The following is a 26069-nucleotide window of genomic DNA, read 5'->3' as shown; positions in this document are numbered from 1 at the left end:
GCAACGTTACGGTGAATGGCGATCGCTATCGTTCAATGCTAACAAACTTTTTGTTGCCAAAAATGGAAGAACTGAACTTGGTTGACATGTGGTTTCAACAAGATGGCGCTACATGCCACACAGCTCGCGATTCTATGGCCATTTGAGGGAAAACTTCGGAGAACAATTCATCTCAAGGAATGTACCGGTAAGTTGGCCACCAAGATCATGCGATTTGACACCTTTAGACTATTTTTTGTGGGGCTACGTCAAGTCTTAAGTCTACACAAATAAGCCAGCAACTATTCCAGCTTTGGAAGACAACATTTCCGAAGAAATTCGGGCTATTCCGGCCGAAATGCTCGAAAAAGTTACCCAAAATTGGACTTTCCGAATGGACCACCTAAGACGCAGCCGCGGTCAACATTTAAATGAAATAATTTTCAAAAAGTAAATGTCATGGACCAATCTAACGTTTCAAATAAAGAATCGATGAGATTTTGCAAATTTTATGCGTTTTTTTTTTTTAAAGTTCTCAAGCTCTTAAAAAATCACCGTTTATGTATAAAGATCGCACACTAGGAGCTGCAGCTTTATGAATGTAAATAAAAGCAAAAATCGGTAAAAGATCCTTAACAGGTTATGTAAGCATACCAAAATGTCATTCATCCCCTTATTGGACAAAATGTTCAGCCATTTTTGTTTTACTCTACCGTTTTTTTTATAAAAGTTCATTGATATAAAGAAAAAACAAAAACAAATTCATTGCCCTTCATATGGAAGCTTTGTATATGAAAACGTATACAAGGATGGACCCAAATAGAATGAAGGAAATTGTGTAGATATTTTGTGTGGAAAAATAATTATCTCCCTTATTCTGCTGGTTGCTTATGGAAATGGAAATAATATTTTTCTCTCGCTCCCCCGAAATGTCTCCACTTTCGATACTAGCGCCAATAGCTCGGCATTCTGTTGCCCTAAAAAAATTTGTTCATGAGAGTACTATAGTTTTCATATACAAAGCTAGTACACTTAAACGGTGTAAAAGACAGACATATAGTATCATATATTTCTGTCTCATGTTTGCATCTTATTGTTATCCCTCTTTCTTTCTTCTTCTTCCATCTAATTTTAGGTTAAGTTAATTCTTATTATATCGTCTTGTTGGTGGACGCATTTTAATAATTAATCCCAGTGGATAAAAAGCCAAAAATATTTCAGTTTTGTACTGTTAAACAAATAAAATATTAAACATTGTGTAGCCAGACCACTTCTAAGTCGGCAAATAAAATAAGTATCTTCAAGTTTCGTTTGTGAATTAGACTTACACATAATACAAATGTAATGAAAATGAAATTTCAATTTACTTAACTTAATTATATTTTCCTGCAAAATAAGCCCAAATCTAAATAATATCAACAGTAACAGATGGAAAGCACATGATTCCAAATGCACTACTCAACGAACACTGCCATCGAGATACGAATGCAATATCAATCGTACCAACATTTAAAATCGAAATCACATAAGATACATTCGAGACTCGTATAAATGTCAAAAACCCATCCTTAGTAGATAAGTAAACGGTGATTTTTTAAGAGCTTGAGAATTAAAAAAAAAAAAACGCATAAAATTTGCAAAATCTCATCGATTCTTTATTTGAAACGTTAGATTGGTCCATGACATTTACTTTTTGAAGATAATTTCATTTAAATGTTGACCGCGGCTGCGTCTTAGGTGGTCCATTCGGAAAGTCCAATTTTGGGTAACTTTTTCGAGCATTTCGGCCGGAATAGCCCGAATTTCTTCGGAAATGTTGTCTTCCAAAGCTGGAATAGTTGCTGGCTTATTTGTGTAGACTTTTGACTTGACGTAACATCACAAAAAATAGTCTAAAAGCATCAAATCGCATGATCTTGGTGGCCAACTTACCGGTACATTCCTTGAGATGAATTGTTCTCCTAAGTTTTCCCTCAAAATGGCCATAGAATCGCGAGCTGTGTGGCATGTAGCGCCATTTTGTCAACCAAGTTCAGTTCTTCCATTTTTGGCAACAAAAAGTTTGTTAGCATTGAACGATAGCGATCGCCCTTCACCGTAACGTTGCGTCTAACAGCATCTTTGAAAAAATACGGTCCAATGATTCCACCAGCGTATAAACCACACCAAACAGTGCATTTTTCGGGATGCATTGGCAGTTCTTGAACGGCTTCTGGTTGCTCTTCCCTCCAAATGCGGCAATTTCGCTTATTTACGTAGCCATTCAACCAGAAATGAGCCTCATCGCTGAACAAAATTTGTCGATAAAAAAGCGGATTTTCTGCCAACTTTTCTAGGGCCCATTCACTGAAAATTCGACGTTGTGGCAGATCGTTCGGCTTCAGTTCTTGCACGAGCTGTATTTTATACGGTTTTACACCAAGATCTTTGCGTAAAATCTTCCATGTGGTCGAATAACACAAAACCAATTGCTGCGAACGGCGACGAATCGACATTTCACGGTCTTCAGCAACACTCTCAGAAACAGACGCAATATTCTCTTCTGTACGCACTGTACGCATTCGTGTGGTTGGTTTAATGTCCAATAAAGTAAACTGAGTGCGAAACTTGGTCACAATGGCATTAATTGTTTCCTCACTTGGTCGATTATGTATACCATAAATCGGACATAAAGCGCGAAACACATTTCGAACCGAACACTGATTTTGGTAATAAAATTCAATGATTTGCAAGCGTTGCTCGTTAGTAAGTCTATTCATGATGAAATGTCAAAGCATACTGAGCATCTTTCTCTTTGACACCATGTCTGAAATCCCGCGTGATCTGTCAAATACTAATGCATGAAAATCCTAACCTCAAAAAAATCACCCTTTACTTTAACTTTTATCTGTAGTATTCATACTACGGATATTGTTTTTGTTATTTGAGTTAAGTCCTACTATACTATTGATAGATTTCCCAACAAAACACGGGTAATATTTGGAAATTATTTCACAGAAATCATTAAGGCTCAAGAAGACACGCCGAACCTAAATCCTTACCAACCTCCCTATACCTAACCCAATCGTCAAGGGCGGATCCAGACTTTTCACCGGGGGGGGGGGGGGATCACACCTTAAGATGAGTTTTACTCACCGCTTAAAAATGTTCTTTAATGTTTTGTAAAGGATCCTAACAAAATGTAATAATTGCTAAAATGACAACTTTAGTTATCAAATTATTTAGAACACTGTTGTCCAGCAAGGTATGGTCTAACTATTTAATTTGGATGACTCATATAAAAGCATTCCAAGATTAAAACAGTTTTCTAAATATGCCATATTTAAGAGCTAAAATACAATAACTTAGACGGTTTTTGGTGCATTTCGAGCAGAAATGTAGGAAATTATTTTGAAACGTTACTTTTTTCCAAAAACAGAACAAACTTTTCTTGTTTTTTTTATTTATATTAATGAGAAGAACGCTGCACAAATTAAAAAATCCACAAAATGAGAGAGGATCTGACATATAAAAATGTCGGGTCTCGATTTCCGGGAGTCTCTTATTACTATCTTTATCAATCTGCTTACTCGTATTTTGATCTTTTAAACGCGTCAACAAAACTTAAAAATTGTAGAGATTAACAGGTTTGATTCTTGAATTCAAGAAAATAGTTGCATTTAAGTACATAAATTCTCTAAAACATAAGTTAAAAAAAAATTAAGGCAAGTAAACAAATAAGTTGGGAAGAAAAGTTTTGTAGTTCTCACAAATTACACGTTTCAAAGCTTTTATATCAATAGATATGAAACGTTTATTATATTTTTCACTTAGCCATTAGTTCAACAAAAGTGTCACTTGATTTTTTGGGACATTTTTATTATTGAAATTCGTGTTTGAATCTCAGTTCTAGAGCATACTAAGCAAATTCACTTCAAAAGTAGGTTTATATAATTTTGTAAGATCTTTTGTATTCAAAAGAAAACCAATTTTGAAAGAAATGAAATGCACGACTGGTTCGCAAGAACTTGATAATTTCTTCCAAAAAGTGTGTTTACAAATATTGCCTATATTTTAAGATTTAAAAATGTTCCTGCAAAATAAGTTTTTCTCAAGAATCTTTATTTGTCAAAAATCTAGATTAACCTATTTTTTTTTCGAAAATCATTTTAAATTTTGTCTTAAAAATATTTTTCGTATAAGCACTAAATAAAGAGCTTATAAATATTAAATATATGAACATTTTACATTTAAATTTCATAAAAAAATGTTGTCCCCTTTCTGAGATATCGAGTTTTGTAAACAAAATTAGTATTTTATTAAAAACTAGCTGGCCCGACGAACTTTGTTCCGCCTTAATGGCAATAAATAAGCAGATTGTGTTTTTTTTTTATTGGAAAAAATACAAAAAAAAATTAAATAACTACATTAATCTCTTTACTTAAGTACCTTGTGATACACGACATTTTTTGTTTTATTATCAGGCGCAAAAACAAACAACGCAGATGGTCTTCCGACCCGTGAACATGACACGTATAGTTGACCATGGGAAAAACATGAATGTTCTAGATTTAAACCACAAACTTTTAAGGATTGGCCTTGTGATTTGTTGATGGTCATGGCAAATGCAAGACGTATCGGAAATTGAAGTCTTTTAAATTCAAACGGAATATCGGTTGGGATCATCTGGATCCTCGGAATGAGAACTTCCTCACCTTTGAATTTTCCTATCATTATCGTAGCGTAAATTACATTGTTCATCAATTTACTAACCACCAAACGCGTACCGTTGCACAGTTTTGGTAGGTTTATGTTTCGAAGCATGATTACTACGGAGCCAACCTTTAGGCGTAAATTGTGCGGTGGTAAGTCCAAAGAGTTTAAAAATTCAATTGGATAGTTGGTGGCTTCATCTTCATTTGTGACGCAGTCAATAGATTTGAATGAATGCATTGCTCCAATGATCTTATTTTGAATTATGTAGTTCAGGTCATCTACATCTTTATTCTTAGCCGCTAAAATTGCTCGCTCACTCAACCATTCATTATTTTTGTAGTTAGAAATAATATTTGGAAATACATTGTTGATAAGTTCGTCTTTTGATGAGACAAAATTACAGAAATTATTAACTTCCCATAGGAAGTTATTGTAATGGGTCCGATTTGTCAAATTGAAAATTTTGAAATTTCTCGACGTTTCAAGGTCCCTAGAGTCGAAATAAAAGATTTTTAGAAAGATGTCTGTGCGTGCGTGTGTACGTACGTTCGTACGTACGTTCGCGACGTTTTTTTCGTCGTCCATAGCTCAAGAACCAGAAGAGATATCGACTTCAAATAAATTTTGTTATACAGATAATAAGGCAGAAAGATGCAGAAAGGGCTCTCAAGAAAATTGCGTGGGTGGTTTTTTACCATAGCAGTTTGAAAAAAAGGTGAAAATTTTGGTTAACCCTAAATATCTTACAAACCAAAAACTCTAGAGACTTGAATTAAATTTTATATAATAAACTGTAACGTTATCTCAAAGAAGTATATTTTTTGAAAAAAATCAATGTAACGGTTTTTTTTCTAAATCAAAAAAACTGAAAAAAAAATTTGTCTACTCCTAAATTTAACGACTAACATATGATTTCATCTCCAAAACAATTTTGAGCAACGGAGAATAATGTTTTTGAAATCTGATAAAATTTTGAGAAAAATCGAATTGACAGTTTTTTTACAAAAAATAAAAATCTAAAAAAATCATTACTCAAAATTCGTAAAAATTAAATATCGATTCAAATATCTTTTTAAAAACTTGAAATTTAGGCTTCAAGCTTATTTTATCTTATAAGAAATGTTGTTTTCAACATTCAGTAAAATTTTGAGAAAAATTGAATTGGCAGTTTTTTTACAAAAAATAAAAATTAAAAAAAAAATTAACAAAAGTTGGTAAAAATTGATTTTCGACTCAAATATCTTTTCAAAACTATAAAATATTGGCTTCAAACTAATTTTATCTTATAGAAAATATTGTTTTCAACATTCGATAGAATTTGGAAGAAAATAGAATTGACGGTTTTTTACAAAAAATAAAACTCTAAAAAAAAACAATACTAAAAAAAATTTACTTTCGACTCAAATAGCTTTTCAAAAATTAAAAATATTGGCTTCAAACTTATTTTATTTTACAGAAAATATTGTTTTCGATATTCAGTGATTTTTATACAAGAATCCAACAGTCCGTTTTTTCATAATAAATAAAATCTATAAAAAATAGTACGCAAATTTGGTAAAATTGATACTAGTACATATAGACAAACTTTTAAGCAAGACTAATCGACAGACGGGATGGGAAGTTATCAGTGTGGGTCGCATCCCAGCCTCTTTTTTGGAAATGATATCAATCCGCTCGATTCATCGACAGGTACTTGACCATTACCGATAGTCAGCAATTGCTCCGAGAAATCTTCAGCAGATGTATCATTAAGCAATGTAACTCTCATGTTTGTTGTCAGCTGCAGTTTCTTCACATAGCGCCATAGATTTGACGATTTGAGGCAAGCGTTTATTTCATCGGCAGCCGTAGATCTTGGAATTACTGACAGTATTTGGCGGAAATCGCCAGACAGTAAAATCATTGCTCCTCCAAAACATCTCGAGTCATTGCGTAAATCTTTTAATGTTCGGTTAAGTGCTTCTAATGCACGTTTATGAGCCATTGTGCATTCGTCCCAGATGATGATTTTCGATGCCGCTAAAACTTTGGCCATTGCTGAGTGTTTTGCAATATTACACGTTGGTTCTTCAATAGTTTGAAGATTTAACGGTAATTTGAATGCTGAATGAGCCGTACGGCATCCTTCTAACAATGTGGCTGCTATTCCAGAAGAAGCAACTGCAACCGCTACGTTGGATCTCGCCCGAACAGTTGCTAAAACTGTCGAGTCATACTATCGCGGCGCTGTTCACGTGCAATTTCTTGTTCTTCTTCAGTCCTTTCATTTGCAGTATTTTGTATTCTTCTTGCATTACGGCTTTGTCGGGAAAGATTCGATCGTCTTGGTCGCGGCATTATTAATTAAACTTCACTTCACTTTTAATTAAACTTCACTTCACTTCAATCCACTTCTTAATTATTTATTTATTAGAAATAGTTTTAATGTTGATTTCTTACAAATATCAAATTATCATCCATACGTCATTACATAGCTGTCATTTTACGTCAATTACATAGCTGTCATTTGCGTTTTGTTATTCCAAGTCTGATTCTTTTTTGTTATACCACGTTTTATAGTGACTGACGTTTTATGTCAAGTCACACGGGAACGCTGTCGAACGGGATAAAAAGTATCCTATGTCCGTCTCCAGGCTCTAAGCTACCTCCCTACCAATTTTCAGCCAAATCTGTTCTGCCGTTCTTGAGTTATAAGTGGTGTAACTAACACGATTTTCTTTTATATATATAAGATTTAAAAAAAAAAATACATTTTTGATCATAAAAAATCATCATTAATTTGATCATTGACAAGAGCTTGCACAGAAAGAGAAGAATTTTGAAATCATTCCATTAGTTCTTGAGAAAACTTAAAAACAAAATAATGGTTTTTTTTTGGGGTACCCTTCTGGAGCAGTATGAGAATATGTTTTTCTTGTAGAAAGAAGCCAAATTAAGAACACAAAATTTAGAGAAAGTTTTAAAAAAATCACATGTTTGAACCAAAAAAATTGTGTGATGACTGCTGTTATTTTTCGTATGAATAAAATGAAAAAAAACGCCTTATGCCAATCAACACAATTGTTTGGAATGTAGGGGCCAGGAAAGACAGACAGACGGAAGAATCGGGGTACCCACTTTTTTCGACTTCTCTACCGTCGTGATGTCATATAAAGCATGACTTAAGTTTTTTCAAGTTCTAAATTGAGCGAAAAGTCAAAATTTGAGTTGTTTTTAACAGCAAACCACTTTTTGGTACTTGTCTTTAAATTACTAATAAATCTTTAAATGAAATCTTTACGTATACAACTTAACTGTATAAGCTTTTTGGCTCATATGACCCCCCCTCACCCCCCTGGATCTTCCATTGGTCAAAAGTTGATGAATTTGTGCTGAGTTTTTGGAATAGGGCTGAATATCCGATTCATATTATGTTTTTGGTCCAATCTTCAGTCAAAAGTAGTAGTAATTTTAGCAACAAAGTTTAAGGTAGTAAAATGCAAATGTTGTTTTCATATACAAAAAATAAATAATTCAAAATATAATTGGGGTCATATCCATTAACGCAGTACGATTAGTTTTGGATTGGAGGGGAATTCCTACAAAAAAGCAAACAAATTATCTCCCAGGGGGGGTCATGACCCCTACGACCCCCCTCCCCTGGATCCGCCATTGCCAATCGTTCACTTTTTCCTTGAAAGAAGCACAATGAATCTAATGGGATCAAAGTGAGATGTATTTCGGCCTTAATTGATGCATTACCCCGACTAACCTTACCTAACATATGTTGGACAATTCTGCTAAACGTGATAACACCATTAGAACAATACAACCTTTGGTAGTCCATAACTTATGACGTAGCCACTAAATTTTATGATACATTTTAAACAGTTTTAAGCACACCAAGAGGAAGTTACTAATAAGTTTGAAGCTTACTCTCCCTTATTACGAAGTGAAACATTTACTTTATTGAACTACCATGAATATTTTTAAATAGTTAAGCTAAAAAAATAACTAAAAAAGCAACAATAGCACAATTATTTGTTTTTAATTCGAGCTGTCAATACGAATCATTCAATTATTTTATTTCAAACCAACGCTTTATAAATTCAATTTAATTATTGATGTTTTTATTCTATTTGTATCACTTTAATTTCCGAGGTCGTTATTCAATGCAAATTAAATTTAGTGTTGCCAGTTTAAGAGTCCAAATTTACTTAAATCTGACCAACAACTAAATTAGTCACATATCAAAATGTCCACATTTTTACATATTTATAAAACATTCATTATTTAAAATAATTTAAAGGTTCAATATATTTATAAAACATTTTATGTGCTAAGGAAATAGACAATCTTCGATAGCGAAATTTATTAGATTTTCGTTTCAAAATGAGGTCAATTGGCAACACTTATTAAAATGATCAATATTTTTTTATTTGTCAATTAAGTGTGTGACTCTAAGTTTATTTATTTTTGATCTGAATTATGAGGAATTTGAGCAAACAAAAAGGTTAATAAACTTCTCAAATAAAAAAGTAGTTAATTCCGTTTTTCTTTGAAAAGCAATCATTGCTAAATAATAGCTTTTTTGTGGACACAAATTATTTATTTTTTTTTCCAAGAAATTGTTTGAGCTTCAAAATTAGCAATTAATTCCTTCGATTTGTTTGTTAATGCACAGAAAATGTGGAATAAGGACCTTTTTTTTTAAACAACAACGAAATAAATAAGTACCAATTATGTACATATTTTCTAAAGGTCGAGCAGAAGACACTCTTGGCTTGTTTCTTACCTCTGACCCTGATAAGTACACTATTAGTGTTATATCTCCTCTCTGCGCGTCTGAACATTGTGTTATATCTTCAAATTGATCTTGCTAAAACACTGCAGTTAAAGAAAGTATTCCTAAAAGAATCGTCTGAAAATACGAGAAAGCCAACTGGGACGGCCTTAATAATTATTTCTGGATCTGTAGCTGATCACTTTGCTTCCTTTATAGTGACGTTGAAGCCAGCGCTGATATAATCACAAATTTGATTCTCTTGGGAAAGAGAACTTTTATCAAGAACAGGGTAAAAAGCATGAGAACTATGGAAAACGCAAGGCTTGATTCAAGTAAGTAAGTTTTCTTTGAGGAAAACCAAACAAAGTTCAAGCTCATCAGGAAGGCATGCAAAGTCCATATTTGAAGGACAGAATTTTTGCATAAACAAAAATTACAGCAAAAAATACTGCAATGTCCCAAAGACAGTCAAAATGTTTGGTGTTCTACAACGCTGGAAAAACTACAATGTAAGCTTTTTCATCCATCGTACTCTTCAGGTCTCTTTCCGAGCGGATGGAAAACAGCATTTGTCCTGCCTATCCCCAAAAATGATGAATCCTTCTGGGTTTCCTTAGGCGATGCAAGAAATTTGTCTTTTCATCCAAATCTTGAGTATAAGTCAAATCTATATCCGTCCAAAGCTTGAGTATAATCTCTGTGCTGGTGCTCCTGCAATTTACCTAACTCTCTAGGGCAGTATTTTATACATCGTCGTAAAGTTTTCTCACCCTTTTTTACCGTTATTTTAACGGTGCATTCCTTCCTTTAAACAGTTCAATCGTGATATTCGCGCTTCTAGGAATGCTCATCAGAGATTCGTTCTTTAGCCGTACTACCAGAATATGAAATGTTTTACCACACTCTGTCTTTCTCAGTCATTGCAATATTCACGCATTTAAAACCAATGGTCCATCGTTGCTTTCTTGTCAGCAACTTGCAACTTCCAATATCTCCACAAAAAATAGTTTAGCTGCGTTAAATCGCACGTTCTCAGAGGCTTCAATTGTGGAACGAGCTGTTACTATTATCTCAAATTTTTGAAAAGATATTTGAGTCGAAAATCATTTTTTACCAACTTTTGTTAATTGTTTTCGGTTTTTAATTTTTTGTAAAAAAAACTGTCAATTCGTTTTTTTTCAAAATTTTACTGAATGTTGACAACAATATTTTTTGAAAGATAAAAGTAAATTAAAACCAATATCTCAAAGTTTTGAACAGATATTTGAGTCGAAAATCAATTTTTACCAACTTTTATTAATTTTTGTTTAGGTTTTTATTTTTTGTAAAAAAACTGTCAGTTCGATTTTTCTCAACATTTTTCAGAAGATTTAAAACAATATTTCATATGAGATAAAATAAGTTTTAAGCCTAAACTTCAAGTTTTTAAAAAGATATTTGAATCGATATTCAGTTTTTACCAACTTCGAGTAATGCTTTTTCAGATTTTTATTTTTTTTTTAAAAAAAACTGTCAATTCGATTTTTCTCAAAATTTTATCAGATGTCAAAAATATTATTCTTCGTTGGACAAAATTGTTTTAGAGATGAAATCATATTTTAGTCGTAAAAGTTTTTAGGTGACACATTTTTTTTCATTTTTTTTTGATTTATAAAAAAATCGTTAAATATATATTTTTCAAAAAATACACTTCTTTAAAATCACGTTACAATATATTATATACAATTTAATTCAAGCCTCTAGCGTCATTGGTTAATGAGATATTTAGGGTTAACCAAAATGTTAACTTTTTTTTAAAACTGCTATGGTAAAAAAACGCCCACGCAATTTTCTTGAGAGCCCTTTCTGCATCTTTCTGCCTTATTATCTGTATAACAAAATTTATTTGAAGTCGATATCTCTTCTGGTTCTTGAGCTCTGGACGACGAAAAAAACGTCGCGAACGTACGGACGTACGAACGTACGTACACACGCACGCACAGACATCTTTCTAAAAACTTTTATTTCGACTCTAGGGACCTTGAAACATCGAGAAATGTCAAAATTTTCAATTTGAAAAATCGGACCCATTACAATAACATCCTATGGGAAGTTAACAAAGCTTCTTAAACCAGCAAAATAAAGTTTTTTCAGTAATAAGTCATGGTCAACCGTATCAAAGGCTTTTGTACTGTCAATGAATAAAGCCGCCGTTACCTTGGAATCATTAATTGAGTTATAAATTTCACCACAGAATCGTAACAGGGCATCTTCTGTTAACTTACCTTTAAGAAAACCAAACTAATTATCACTGAAAAGCCTGGCAAAAATCCTTGTTTCAAACCCTCCCAGTGGGCGGTAATGATCACCACAGTTGTCTTGCACGTTGTCAAGATGGAGATCACCTAAGGTCAGGTTGAATTGCTGAAGTTTCCTACTCCTTAATAGTAGCAAGGTTTAGCAATGCAATTTGACCATAGATACAGGGTCCCTAATTTCAGTGGTGGTGTGAGCGTCTTACATAATCCGTGCCGAAGAATGAAAGGCTGGGGGGCCTGCCTTGGCAGGGTCCGTCTTATCTTCTGCCTTACTCCGGTATATCGGCTCTGCCGGGGCTGACCCCTTTTTTCCGACCTACTCGTGGGACCAACATACTAAAAACTTAAACAAAATGGACGAAACAGACTTGGAGGATGAACTCTTGGCCTCCAGCCAGGAGACTTTGAAGGGGAGCTTATTTAGCGCTGGTAGTTCTAGCCCTTGTGAGCAAACCACAGAAAGTATAGGCAGTGCTATTCATAGCACTCCTATACTTCCTAAACCGTATACAAAACCGAAACCCTCGAGTAGCAGTGCAACTTGAAGAACCAAAAAACCATCAGAAGGCGCTCTTCTCAGGAACAGCTTCAAAACGGACTCTCACATTCTTGCCAAGATTGCCAAAAATGAAGAGACCAGAGTGATTCATGAGAGGGACGCCCAAGATAAAATAAAGTACCAGAAGGTTGTTGATGAATACAACAATCTTCTGGCCAGCCGAGCAAAGGCCGTTAAGCGAAACAGATCTCAGGTAGAGATCTGCACGTCTCAAAAAAAGAGCACCATCTTCTGGAGCAGCTCAACTGCGTACTCTTAGTGAGGTTGTCAGGGATGACCTCAACGTAGCAGTTGTGGATTTGGACAGCCTCTCCAGCCGAATCTCTTGAGCTACTGATGAAGACGCACTTTCCGGGTTGCGAGAGTGATAACCCCGAATCGCTTGAAACAGAGACAAACGTAGCTCATATGGAGCAAGTCAATTACGTTATAACCAGAGAAAAATTCTGTGGGCCATCAATACTTTTTCTCCATATAAATCCCCAGGCTTGGATGGCATACTGCCAGTTATGCTACAAAAGTTGCTTGATGTGGCAGCTCCATAGCTGGAACAAATTTTCAAAGGATGTCTCCTTCTCAAACATGTGCCAATGTCGACGAGACAGGTCAAAGTAGTTTTTATCCCGAAAGTGGGTAGGCGAGGTCACGAATCCACGAAGGATTTCAGACCAATAAGCTTAACATCTTTTGTGCTTAAAACCTTGGAGCGCATTCTTGATTACCATATTAGAAAAATCCTAGTTGGACGACCTCTCGAAAGCTCTCAGCATGCTTATCTTAATGCAAATCTACGGAGACTGCCCTCCATGAGGTAGTGCGTACTGTAGAACAAACAATCCATTATAAAGAATTTACTCTTGCCACCTTCCTAGACATAGAAGGTGCTTTTAACAACGTCCTTACAGAATCCATAGAAGAATCGCTCGTTAAGTGCGGTGTAGAAGACTTCATTCGAGAATGGATTATTTCCATGCTCAGTGGTAGAAAGATTCGAGACTCTCTAGGCAATACAATCGCAACAAAACACGTGAGAAGGGGAACACCCCAGGGTGGTGTTCTTTCCCCTCTTCTATGGCTTCTAATCATGGATACTATTCTCGTTAAATTAGAGAGATGTGGAGTGAAGGCGGTAGCCTACGCGGATGATTTGGTGCTATTGGTGTCAGGAAAGTAGACCTCTGTGATTAGTGAAATCACGGAGTCAGCTTTGAAGAAATTTAGCAACTGGGCCACGAGTTGTAGACTAGGAGTTAACTAAAGTAAAACTGAACTGTGGCTCTTTACCACCAAAACAAAAGTACCGCCCTTCACGCTACCTCGACTCAACGGTCAAATCCCATCATTGTCTTCCAGTGCAAAATATTTGGGAGTTATACTCGACCCTAAACTAAAAACTAAATATTGAAGTACGGGTTAAGAAGGCCTGTGTTGCCTTCTAGGCCTGCAGCAAAACTTTCGGCAAAAAGTGGGGACTTCAGTCGAAGATGATTTTATGGACGTACACAGCCGTAGTACGTCAAATCTTAACATATGGTTCGATTGTGTGGTGGCTTGCTCTTAGCAAAGCATATAATATTGATAAGCTAAAGAAGGTTCAGAGAACAGCTTGTGTGGGCACCACAGGGGCCATGCGTACTTGCCCAACGGACGCCTTAAAAGTTATTTTGGATCTTCTATCAAACGACTTTTTTATTAAATACATACTTTCCTGCAGCGCTATCAGGCTGAAGGAATCAAACAGCTGGTTGTCAAAACCTTATGGTCATAGCAACACAACGAAATTGATTGCCTTAGATATTATCTCGGTAGACACTGACTACTGCACTCCTACTTTGAGCCTTAGTAAGGGTTTTAAGGTTTTTTTCCCATTCAGAGAAGATTGGGAGGATGACATCGTGTCGATAGGTTTCAACCATCTTTAATGACGGCTCAAAGATGGAGTGCGGAGTTGGTTTTGGGATCTTTTCTGAGTCCCTAAATGTAGCCAAATCCTTTAGGCTTCCTGACTTTGCTAGCGTTTTTCAGTCTGAACTGCTGGCAATAAGGGAGGCATGTAAGATACTTAAACAAAACCCAAACCAAAACCGAAATGCGGCTATCTTTACAGACAGTCAGGCAGTTGTCAAAGCCATTAACTCGGCCACATCCTCATCTAAATTCGTCCAGCAATGTAGCGATGAGCTTACGGGCCTGAATATTAACCTTGGTGTCACCCTGATCTGGGTTCCGGGCCATGGTGGTATCGTGGGAAATGAACGGGTGACGAGCTAGCCAGGCAAGGATCGGCCCATCATAGCTCACTTGCGGAAATGGTTAACATTCCTCTTGGTGCTATGAAGGGTAAAATCTTTTCTATCTACCAAACTGAATCAAACCGAAGGTGGAGCAATTTACCCAACTGCATTATATCTAGGAAGATATGGCCCACCTATAACAAAACCCGTTCAAACGATCTTCTATGCAGGCCAAGGCAAGACATAGCCAGGATTGTTGCGGTTTGTACCGGACATTGGCCTATAGGAGTTCATGGAGAGAAGTTGGGTATCTCTTACAACACCTTTTGAAGTAGCAAAGTGAAACGATAATCCATCTCCTCTGCAAATGTCCTGCTTTGGCAAACACTAGAATGAAATACTGTGGAAAAGCATTCTTTCAAGAACTTGATGAGCTATCTGAGACAAAGATTAGAGACCTAATCTTTTTTCTCAATGCGACAAAATGGCTCTAACATAATCGCTATGAAGCTTCTCTATAAATCTTTCCCTTTTTATGACAGGTCAAACGAGTTTTTGGTATCAAAACGGCGCACTACAGCGCTAATTGGATCTCAGGCTAGGTTGCCTTGAGATCGCCATTTCTACCTACCTATCACTGAAAAACTCAGTTCTAAAAAGAAAAGACATGATTCTGTTCTTTATTCCCATTTCAAAATTCAACTGACAGCTTTTTTAACCCAAAACGAAAACGTACAAACTTTTAATCAAGACAAATCGACACACGGGATGGAAAGTTATCAGTGTGGGTCGCATCTTAGCATATTTGTTTTATATTTAAAAACGCCATCTGTTGTTTCTAGGTCTAAAGAAACATTTTTCAAAGAAACTTAATATATCTATTATTATAAAGTTTGAAAAAAAAACCATGAAATACCAAAACCAAATTCCAAAAGTTTCTCTACATTTCTGCTCAATCTACAGAAGGGCTAGTAGCGTTAAAGCCTAGCATAAGAACGATTTTTTTAGGTAATTTACCCTATGTGGGCATAAATAAGGTGGCCATGATCCTATTGGGTGGTTGCTTGGCTTATGAGGGTATGGGTATGTATAGGGGAATAACACCCTCACAATAATTTAAGTTTTTAATTAAAACTTGAAATGAACCATATTCCAAAGACTTAAGACTTAAACAACACTAATTTTTGGATGAATTCATCAGACACTGAAAACTAGAAAAAAGGGTTTCCATGAAGGTTTATTTAAAATATCTTTATACTTCCAGACTTCCTTATTTTCAATTTTTTACAAATAATATCAAAACCAAATTTTAAAAAAATAAAAAAGTTTGGATAAATGCCATATAGCCTTACCATAAAATTCGACGCCAAGTCATAAAACATTTGTACCTTCATACGAGGTTCTACGTCACAAGATCCAACAACAAACCCCAATAGCAACGAAACAACATACCTCGCTTTGTCATATGGAATTGCGCTACTTGAATCTTACACACCCCAGTGGGTGGTTTTGTTTAGTCAATAGTCATATTCCCGTCATGCTTTCACAGCCCCGACTATTTGCACAAAGTATCACCATCATATCGTTTAAAGATTTTTAAATAAACTCTTGCCCAGTGAGCCTCCGACTTCTCTGTATTGCCCTTATATCGCGCTTATAATAATCATAAACGGAACAGAAATGTATCATGAAACTTTATTGAATCAACTCAGAAGAATATCAATAGCGGAAAGTATCTATTTGATGTCTATATAAAGAATCTAATACAACAAAAAAGTATCTATCTCTATACGTACTCCGTTATGTACTTACATAGATATGGAATATCTAAGTTCCTATAATTACAGGTAGTTTTTTGTTATTATTTATCTAAACTGACAATGACTTTGCGCGCTCGGAATTACGGAGAAAAGTTTCCTTTCGATAAAAATCAGTCCGAATTCAGCTTCCGCGCACGCATTACACACAGAATTCAAGTAAGAAGTGCTTCAAGTCAAGTGTCCAGTGCCAAACCCTCAGCACATCTTATTGCTGGCGTGATGTGTAAATAAAAAAGTATCTATTTCATATTTAAAAAAAAAGAATAAATTCTAGGTTGTGGATTTTTGTGTTGTTGATTTTGTGATGATTTAATGGTTCATTTGTGGACGACTTTAAATTTAAAAACATTTTTTACGAGTCATAAGTTTTAAAGTTTCGATTGAAAACAATATTTTTAAAGGTTCAAAAATATGCATAGAAATAAGTGATTTTGTTAAACAAAGTAGAAGAATTGTGTGTTTAGTTTTATTGTGAATGCTTAAACTATAATTATTAAAGAAATAACAATGACAACAGCGCAGAAAACTATTTCCATTTCAACAATTGTTTCTGAAAAGGTGAGGATTTCATTTTTCAAAATCAATTATAACAATAAGAAATTCAAATAACTTAAGATAACTAAAGCAACAACTGATTCTAGGGTTCAAAAATCTATACAACTGAAATAAGATAGTTTTATGTACTTAATTCTCGAGATTTTAAAACTATGGACGTTAAAAAAGCGAAAAGCCAAAGTGACGAAAAATAGTCCTTTCAGTGAAATTTAAATCTTTATATGGTTGAATTTCTCGAAACATTAAGCTAGAACTGAAACTATAAACAAAGTTGGAACCCCAAATCTTAGTAAATCTCATATCTATACATATAGACAGACACTGCATCAGGCAGTTTTTCTAGAATGGATTCTGTGAATTTTAGTTTTGAAACATTTATTTGAAGTTCTTAACTTCCCATTGGAAGTTAATGTAATCGGTCCAATGTGTTAAATTGAAAATTTTGCTATTTCCCGACGAGAATCTAAATCCTTCGTTTTAAAAGAGCTGCCTGGGTGTTTTTCTATTTGAATAAATGTTATCCTACAAATAATGATATAAAGATGTGCACAAAGAATTTTAATGTGATTATTCGACTAATTTTATCAATTTTCCAATTTAAAAAAATAAAACTTTTACTAAATTGAGAATTGAGATACATTTAAACAAAAGGAAAACAACATCAATTTTTTTTATAAATTCAAAAAGTGAAATAAAATTGTCTGTTCAAATATTTTTAAAATCAAAATAATTAAAATCTTTGAAGAATTGAGAATTAAAATTGAATTTTCTCTTAAATATCTTGAGAATAATCAATCTATTTGCATCAAAGTTATTTTATCTTTTACATTATCCTATTGTTGTCAGAATTCGATTTGATTTTAAGAAAAAAATCAATTGACAGTATTTAAAGAATAAATGAAAACGTACTTAAAATTTTAAAAATACAATTAAAAATGGTTTAACGTCTAAAATATCTTGACAATAAATTGCTTAATGCACAAAAAGATGAAGAAATGACTCCCAAAAAATTAAGTGGGTAGTTTTCTTACCATGCAATTTTAAAAAAGAGGCTGGGATGCACGATAACACGCATCCCGTCTGTCGATTAGTCTTTCTTAAAACGTTTGTATGTTTTCGTTTTTTGTTCAAAAAGTTGTCAGTTGGATTATTCTACAAAATTTAAAAATTTCAAAATCAATTTTTGCTAACGAGATCGTAGTCTAAAACCAATTTTTACCAATTTTAGTAGCATTTGCATACTTTTTTTAGGTTATATTTTTGTGTGAAAAACCTGACTGTTGATTTTTTATAAAAATGTAAGGAATATCGAAAGCAATATTTTCTGTGAGAAAAAAATAGTTTGTAGCCAGTATTTTTAATTTGTTTTAAAAAGATATTTGACTCGAAAATCAATTTTTACTAAATTTTAGTAATGCTTTGTTTACGTTTTTATTTTTTGCAAAAAAACTTTTAATTCGATTTCTGTCAAAATTTTACCAGTTGTAAAAAACGTCATTATTTTGGAGATAAAATCAATTTTTGTTCCTAAAATTTTCGTGGTGACATTTATTTTTCCTTCAGTTTTTTGTTTGATTTATAAAACTAATGGGACATTTTGGATTAACCAGAATGTTCATTTTTTTTAATTTAAATTGCTATTGTAAAATACTAACCAATAACGCGACTTGAACTAAGTCTTATATAATGTAATGTGGCGAGATATCAAATTAATGTAAAGTTGAAAAAAATTAATTAACTTTTTTTTTTATAAATTAAAAACTGAATACAAATAATTGCCACCTCGAATATTTTACGAACAAAAAATGATTCTATTTCCGAAATAATTGTATAGGACAAAGAAAACCGTTTTTGACATTTGGTAAAATTTTGATAAAATGCAAGCTGTCAGACATTTACAAAAATTGGTAAACATTTCTTTTCGATTGAAATAACTTTTAAAAAATTTAAGATTTGACTTCAAATTAATTTCACGTTACAAATAGTATTGTTTTTAACATTCAGTAAAATTTAAAGAAAAATCGAATTGACAGTTGTTTCATCAAAATTTAAATAAAAAAAACGCAAAATAGGTAAACAAATTTTCGATATCTCGTGATAAATGAAGGTTTTGACTTCAAATCGTTATTTTTTTTTTAAATTTATTTTTTTTATTTAATCTACAAGCAATATTACAGCTAACCTATATAAGCACTCCAAGAGCAAATTAAAAAGTGGATAAATATAATACTTCAGTTTTAAATTTATTACGATTAAGATTAAAAAAGCCAATATTTGAAGACACTTCATTGAAATATATAATAGATCTTGATAAAGTTCCATTACTACCATAATTTGTCATGTGAATTCTTTGGAATAAGAAGAATCTAGCTCTCATAGACCTAGTGGGAACATAGATTGGTACCAAGGTAAGAAGAGATGGACATTTAATATGGTAGCATAGTAAGTCTCTAATAAGCATTACACTTTTTTACACAAGTAATTGGCATCCACATCCAGCCTCATAACTAGGACTAAAGTTCCAACCAATTTTCTTAAATATATATTTTGTAAATCGTCTTTGAATCTTTACAATCCGATCGGAATGAACTATATAAATAGGACTCCAAATAACATCAGCATATTCCAAAATTGCTCTGACGAGAGATATACACAGGGATAATAACACGAAAGGGTCTTTAAAGTCTTTTCCATTTCGTTTTATGAAACCTACTAGGGAGTTGGCCTTAGGAACCAAATAATCGAAATTACCTTTAAAGCAAAGTTGGGAATCAAGAATAACTCCTAAGTCTTGAATACTTGAAACCCTATCTAAACCACAGATTCAATTGCATAATTAAATGAAAAAATATGAGATTTTCTGGAAAAAGAAATTGTGTTACACTTTTTGATATTCAATTTAAGGCTATTGATGTGACACCACTTTGATAAAGAATCAATGTCAGATTGCAAAAGTTGACAATCATCGAAACTCGAAACTTTTGAAAATATTTTCAGATCGTCCGCATATAATAAGCATTCACAATAATTAAAGACCGAGACAATATCGTTAACGAACATTATGAAAAGGAGCGGACCTAGGTGGCTACCTTGCGGGACACCTGATCTACACTGGATTTCCTTAGAGTATGTACCTCCAATCTTAACTTGTTGTGTTCTACAAGATAAATATGACGATTACCAACGAAGAAAGTAAGAATGAAAACCAAAAATCTCAAGTTTTTTATAAGTATTTGGTGGTTCACAGAATCAAGGCTTTACTAAAGTCAGTGTATACTGCGTCCACTTGAAATTTTTGTTCCATAGCATTAGTGACATACGAAGTGAAATAAGTTAAATTCGTAACAGATGATCGACCGGATACAAAACCATGCTGTACTTCGGAATATTCACTTGTAAGAAAATCAAGCTTTATTTTCACCATGCTTTCAAACAATTTGGGAATTGCGGAGAGTTTACAAATACCCCTATTATTTTCTACATCATTTTTAGATTTATGTATAGGGACCAAGAAAGTTTCCATTTATCAATAAAAATACCTTCTTGTAAGGACTTGTTGAATATGCTTAGTAAAGGAGCACAGATGGAATAACAACAATTTTTCAACACTGCCGAAAGAATGCCATCTGGTCCAGAACTATAATTAGACTGAAGTGATTTTAGTCCGGAATTAACTTCTACAAAACTTTATTGGATCGAAGCAATATCAAACCTACTTTTTAGTGAACTATTATTAAATCCTGAATGAGAATAAAAGGATTTGAAATAATTAGCAAACAATTCAACTCTGGAGTATAAATCCGACGATTCAACACCTCTGAAAAACATGGTATTTGAAATCTCTATCGATTTTCTTTTAGAATTGACAAATGACCAGAACGATTTACTGTTGATTTTTATATTACCTTCAATATTCAAGATATAAGCTCTATATAAAAACTTATTAAGAACTACAAAATCTTTACGTAATTTACTAAAATTATCATAATCCGATTGATTTTGTGATTTATTGTATTTCACGTATGCATTACGTTTTTTTCTTTTTAAGTCACGGAGCTGCTTATCAATCCAAGGTGAATCCGATGATTTTTTTTTGAAAGAATAAGGAACAAATCTTTCAAAACCCATTAATACAATTTCAATGAAGCGGTTGTACATATTTTTTAAATCAAGAAACATAAATTCATTTAACTAAGTTGACGAAGATGCAAACTTGTTCAATGTCCGAGGTTGGTAAAATAACTTCTTTAGAGCAAATGTAGGATCGAACAGCGATAATTATCCCTCCTCCACGTTCTCTAGATGATTTACATCGATCGATACCATAAACGTCGTAGATACTGCAATCAAATAGTTCTGAAGAGACAGTTCCGTTATAAAGCCATGACTCAACAATGATGATAATAAATGGTGATTTTTTAAGAGCTTGAGAACTTTTTAAAAAAAAACGCATAAAATTTGCAAAATCTCATCGATTCTTTATTTGAAACGTTAGATTGGTCCATGACATTTACTTTTTGAAGATAATTTCATTTAAATGTTGACCGCGGCTGCGTCTTAGGTGGTCCATTCGGAAAGTCCAATTTTGGGTAACTTTTTCGAGCATTTCGGCCGGAATAGTCCGAATTTCTTCGGAAATGTTGTCTTCCAAAGCTGGAATAGTTGCTGGCTTATTTGTGTAGACTTAAGACTTGACGTAGCCCCACAAAAAATAGTCTAAAGGCGTCAAATCGCATGATCTTGGTGGCCAACTTACCGGTCCATTCCTTGAGATGAATTGTTCTCCGAAGTTTTCCCTCAAAATGGCCATAGAATCGCGAGCTGTTTGGCATGTAGCGCCATCTTGTTGAAACCACATGTCAACCAAGTTCAGTTCTTCCATTTTTGGCAACAAAAAGTTTGTTAGCATTGAACGATAGCGATCGCCATTCACCGTAACGTTGCGTCCAACAGCATCTTTGAAAAAATACGGTCCAATGATTCCACCAGCGTACAAACCACACCAAACAGTGCATTTTTCGGGATGCATGGGCAGTTCTTGAACGGCTTCTGGTTGCTCTTCACTCCAAATGCGGCAATTTTGCTTATTTACGTAGCCATTCAACCAGAAATGAGCCTCATCGCTGAACAAAATTTGTCGATAAAAAAGCGGATTTTCTGCCAACTTTTCTAGGGCCCATTCACTGAAAATTCGACGTTGTGGCAGATCGTTCGGCTTCAGTTCTTGCACGAGCTGTATTTTATACGGTTTTACACCAAGATCTTTGCGTAAAATCTTCCATGTGGTCGAATAAAGCGCGAAACACATTTCGAACCGAACACTGATTTTGGTAATAAAATTCAATGATTTGCAAGCATTGCTCGTTAGTAAGTCTATTCATGATGAAATGTCAATGCATACTGAGCATCTTTGTCAAATACTAATGCATGAAAATCCTAACCTCAAAAAAATCACCCTTTATCATAATATGTAACACATGTATTTTTAAAGAGATCGGGTACTTTGGTTCGGAGGCCACTTGCATTGTGGAAATAAATCTTTAATGACGATATGTAGACTTTGAACCATTCGTTGTTAGGTTGTTATCCCTACGTCCTTCTCCAAGGAGTTTTTTGCCATATATACAAAAGGTCGAATTTTGATTCAATTAAATTCTTTCTATAATAAATATTCTTTCAAAAATCTAATCTGTATTTGTTTATATAAAAAATAAGAACTTTCAAGAAATGCTGCTAATATTGTTAAGAATTGGTTTTCGACTAAAAATCTCGTATGGAAACAAAATATAGTTATAAATATTGCGACCGACACGGGATTGGAAGTTGTCAGTTTAGATCGCATCCAAGATTCTTTTAGTGCCTTTTAAGATAGAAGAATTGAAAAGTTTTTTACAATTTAAAGTGAAAATTATTATACGAGTATATTACAAATAAATAGCGAATAGTTGTAGTGCTTCAAGAGAAAGAATTTCAAAACATACATAGATATGTTCATATATAAGATATGACTTTCAGAAATTTTCTTATGTGGAAATCTATTAATCTATAACACCCTGAATTAATCAGATAATTATTTTTAATTCGTCTTTAATTTAAAACATTTCTGTTTCTATATGAATTTTATTGGTTATCGAGTTTAATTATATGAAAAAACATCTTTCTATCTACGGTAACCAAGTTCTTTCAAGAAATCTTAACATACAGTTGAAGATTAGATTTTAAAACTTTTTTCTTTAAAAAGAAAATATTAAATTTTTTCTAGGGATATTTGGTTAGCTTAGCTTAGCTATACAGTGTAACTCAGCTTAAAGCAAATAAATTATTTAAAACGTTGTTAGCGAACCTTATGTTCATAGAAAATAGGTTTAATATAATATCACAAACACACTCGTTTTCAAGTACATTTAAAAACTGATTTATAGAATTCTTTTCAATATTTTAATTTTGTATGGAAGATTTACGAAAGGAATATCTAATCTTAAGTTTTACTTTTTTTAAACTACCCTGGATTGTGCGACACATTCCAATACATTTTTCTTCAAAATGGGCTGGGAGATGACCTACACTGACAATTACTATTTTGTGATGCTCGTCAGTACTTTTGAAAGTCTTACAAAATATATCTAACAACATTTTGTGAAAGATAAAATGTTTGAAGTCGATATCTTTCTATGTTTTTTTAAGGATACTTGACTGGAAGATTTATCATTATCAGTTTTAAGCACTTTTTAAAGGTTTTCCGTTTTAGTAAAAAAAATTGTCAATTTAATTTCTTAAAAAAAAGTCGAAAACATACGTGGCGTTGTATTTATTGCGGATTTTTATTTTTTGCAAACAATCTTGCCACTTCGATTTTTCAAAAAAAATATTAGATTTCAAAAACCTCATTCTTCAATGCATAGAATTATTTTGGAGGTAATATAATTTTTTTACGCAAAATACTCAAGTATAAAATATTTTTTCAGTTTTCTGATTTATTTTTTATTGTTAAAAACTATCAATTAGAATATTTAAAGTTAATTTGATATTTTTTTGATATTATTATTTGTAAAACAAACTTTATTTGAACTCAATATCTCTACCGCAGTCGCAAATTGTTTAAAAAAAACAACAATATTTTCTCAAATCTTAAACAGTGGTACCTTAAACTCCTGACGTGATTGTATGTGTTCTTAAGTTGGATTCTAACTAAGATCATTCAAAACCTTTGGAGAAGTTTAATATGATTTCAGTCGTAAAATATTGTTTGAGTTGTGATAATTGGTTCATATTTTGATTTGATTTTAATTTGAAATTAAGCTTCACCGTGCGTCGGTCGTGTCGATTACATTTTTGTATTTCACTTCAAAGTTAATGTGAATTTGTTTTTCCATGGACAGAGCTATAATTCGAGTAAATAAACAATCAAAATGATGTTGGGTGTCCATGCATAAAATTTGTCTTTCATTGTGTATTTCGTATTTATTTCCAAATGGATTTATAATTTAATTGAGTATCGAAATAAGAAAAATATGCTGGACATAAACATATATACATTTATGTATAAATATTGACCTTCATTTACATTGAATAATATTTAAAGAAATATTTACACACAAATTCTTTCATACACCCAAACAAAAAAATCACATCAAATCGTAATTTGTATAAATATGACCTCGAATCTCTAAAATTTGTTAGATTTTTGTATTTGTAAAGGTTAGAACTTATTATTGAATATAGGCAAATCCAATATTTTGTTCATCCAAAATGGTTATTATCGATAAATGAACGTTTTTGTTTGTAATTAGTTGAAATGTGAATATTAAATTTTTGTCTGTTTGGTTCCGTTTTGAATTTCATATCAGACCTAGAGCAGGCATCCAATTTTAGGAATAGAGTTATAATCAAAATTCGACTGATTACTTTTAGCCTTCGCAATTGTCACACGCCTTTTGAGCTTTTTCAAATGCATTTTTCAACTTAAAACCCTGATAACTTTTTTCTATAACAATTAACCGTAAGAATGTTACATCAAACACTTTATTACAAAAATGTATGTCCAAGACATCTTAATTTTAGCTTTCTGCTTGTTAGACGCATTTTAAGCTTTTTAAATGCATTTTTCAATCCAATAATTTCCACATTATTTAAAACAACCGCCCTTAAAGTAAATGAAGCACGATATGAGTTTTTAACAAAACATCAAAAGTTAGTCAAAAGTTTTTAGACCTTAGGTAAATTATATGCTTTAAAATTTTATCTGCAGATTTTAACGGATGTTTATTGCCGCCAAATAGAAGCGTTTTATTTCAACAAATAAATCGTTGCAACTATTATATGCCGAATTTGAAAAAATGCGGCAATAAGTCAAGTGCGGATCCAGACTTTTCATCAGGGGGGGGGGGGTCACACACTTTAATGAGTTTTTACTCACCGCCTAAAAATGTTCTCTAATGTTTTGTAAAGGATGCTAACAAAATGTTATATTTGCTTAAATGACAACTTTAGCTATCAAATTATTTAGAAAGCATTACAAGATTCAAACAGTTGTCTAAATATGCCATATTTAAGAGCTAAAATACAATAGCTTAGAGGGTTTTTGGTACATTTCGGCTCGAATTGAAGAAAACTGTTTTGAAACGTTGCTTTATTCCAAAAACAATACACACTTTTCTTGTTTTAATTTCTATTAATGCCAAGAACGCTGCAAAAATTTAAAAATCCAGAAAATGAGAGAAGATCTGAATGTAAAAATGACGGGCTTTTTTTGACGTAGTTTTTTCGAACTTAATTTGCGGGAATCTCTTATTACTATCGTTATCAATCTGCTTATTTGGATCTTATAAAGGCGTTAACAAAACTTAAACATTGTAGAGAAAAAAAGGTTTGGTTCTTGAATTCAAGGAAATAGTTGTATTAAAAAACATAATTTATCTAAAAAAAAAATTGAATTAAAAAAAAAGTAAGGTAGGTGAACAAATATGTTGGAAAAAAAAGTTTTGTAGCTCTCACAAATTACACGTTTCAAAGCTTTTATATCAATAGATATGAAACGTTTACTATGTTTTTCAGTTAGCCATTAGTTTAACAAAATTGTCACTTGATTTTTTGGGACATTTGTATTATTGAAATTCATGTTTGAATCTTAGTTCTAGAGCAAAAGTAGATTTATTTAATTTTTTA

At 33.0% G+C, this 26069-nt stretch overlaps 1 protein-coding gene across 1 annotated transcript in view; it reads left to right on the top strand.

Moving 5' to 3' along the window:
- The first annotated feature begins 16473 nt into the window (after positions 1-16473).
- Positions 16474-26069, top strand: part of LOC129943519 (facilitated trehalose transporter Tret1) — a 67117-nt gene continuing 57521 nt past the window's right edge. Inside the window, exon 1 of the mRNA XM_056053026.1 lies at positions 16474-16907. Coding sequence (XP_055909001.1) covers positions 16857-16907 — 51 coding nt within the window. The 5' untranslated portion in view covers positions 16474-16856. The remainder of the gene's footprint in view (positions 16908-26069) is intronic.

Source organism: Eupeodes corollae, chromosome 1 (genome assembly GCF_945859685.1).
Source record: "Eupeodes corollae chromosome 1, idEupCoro1.1, whole genome shotgun sequence".
Taxonomy (NCBI): Eukaryota; Metazoa; Arthropoda; class Insecta; order Diptera; family Syrphidae; genus Eupeodes; species Eupeodes corollae.
Note: the sequence above shows the minus strand (reverse complement) of the source record. Positions and strands in the feature narration are given on the sequence as shown.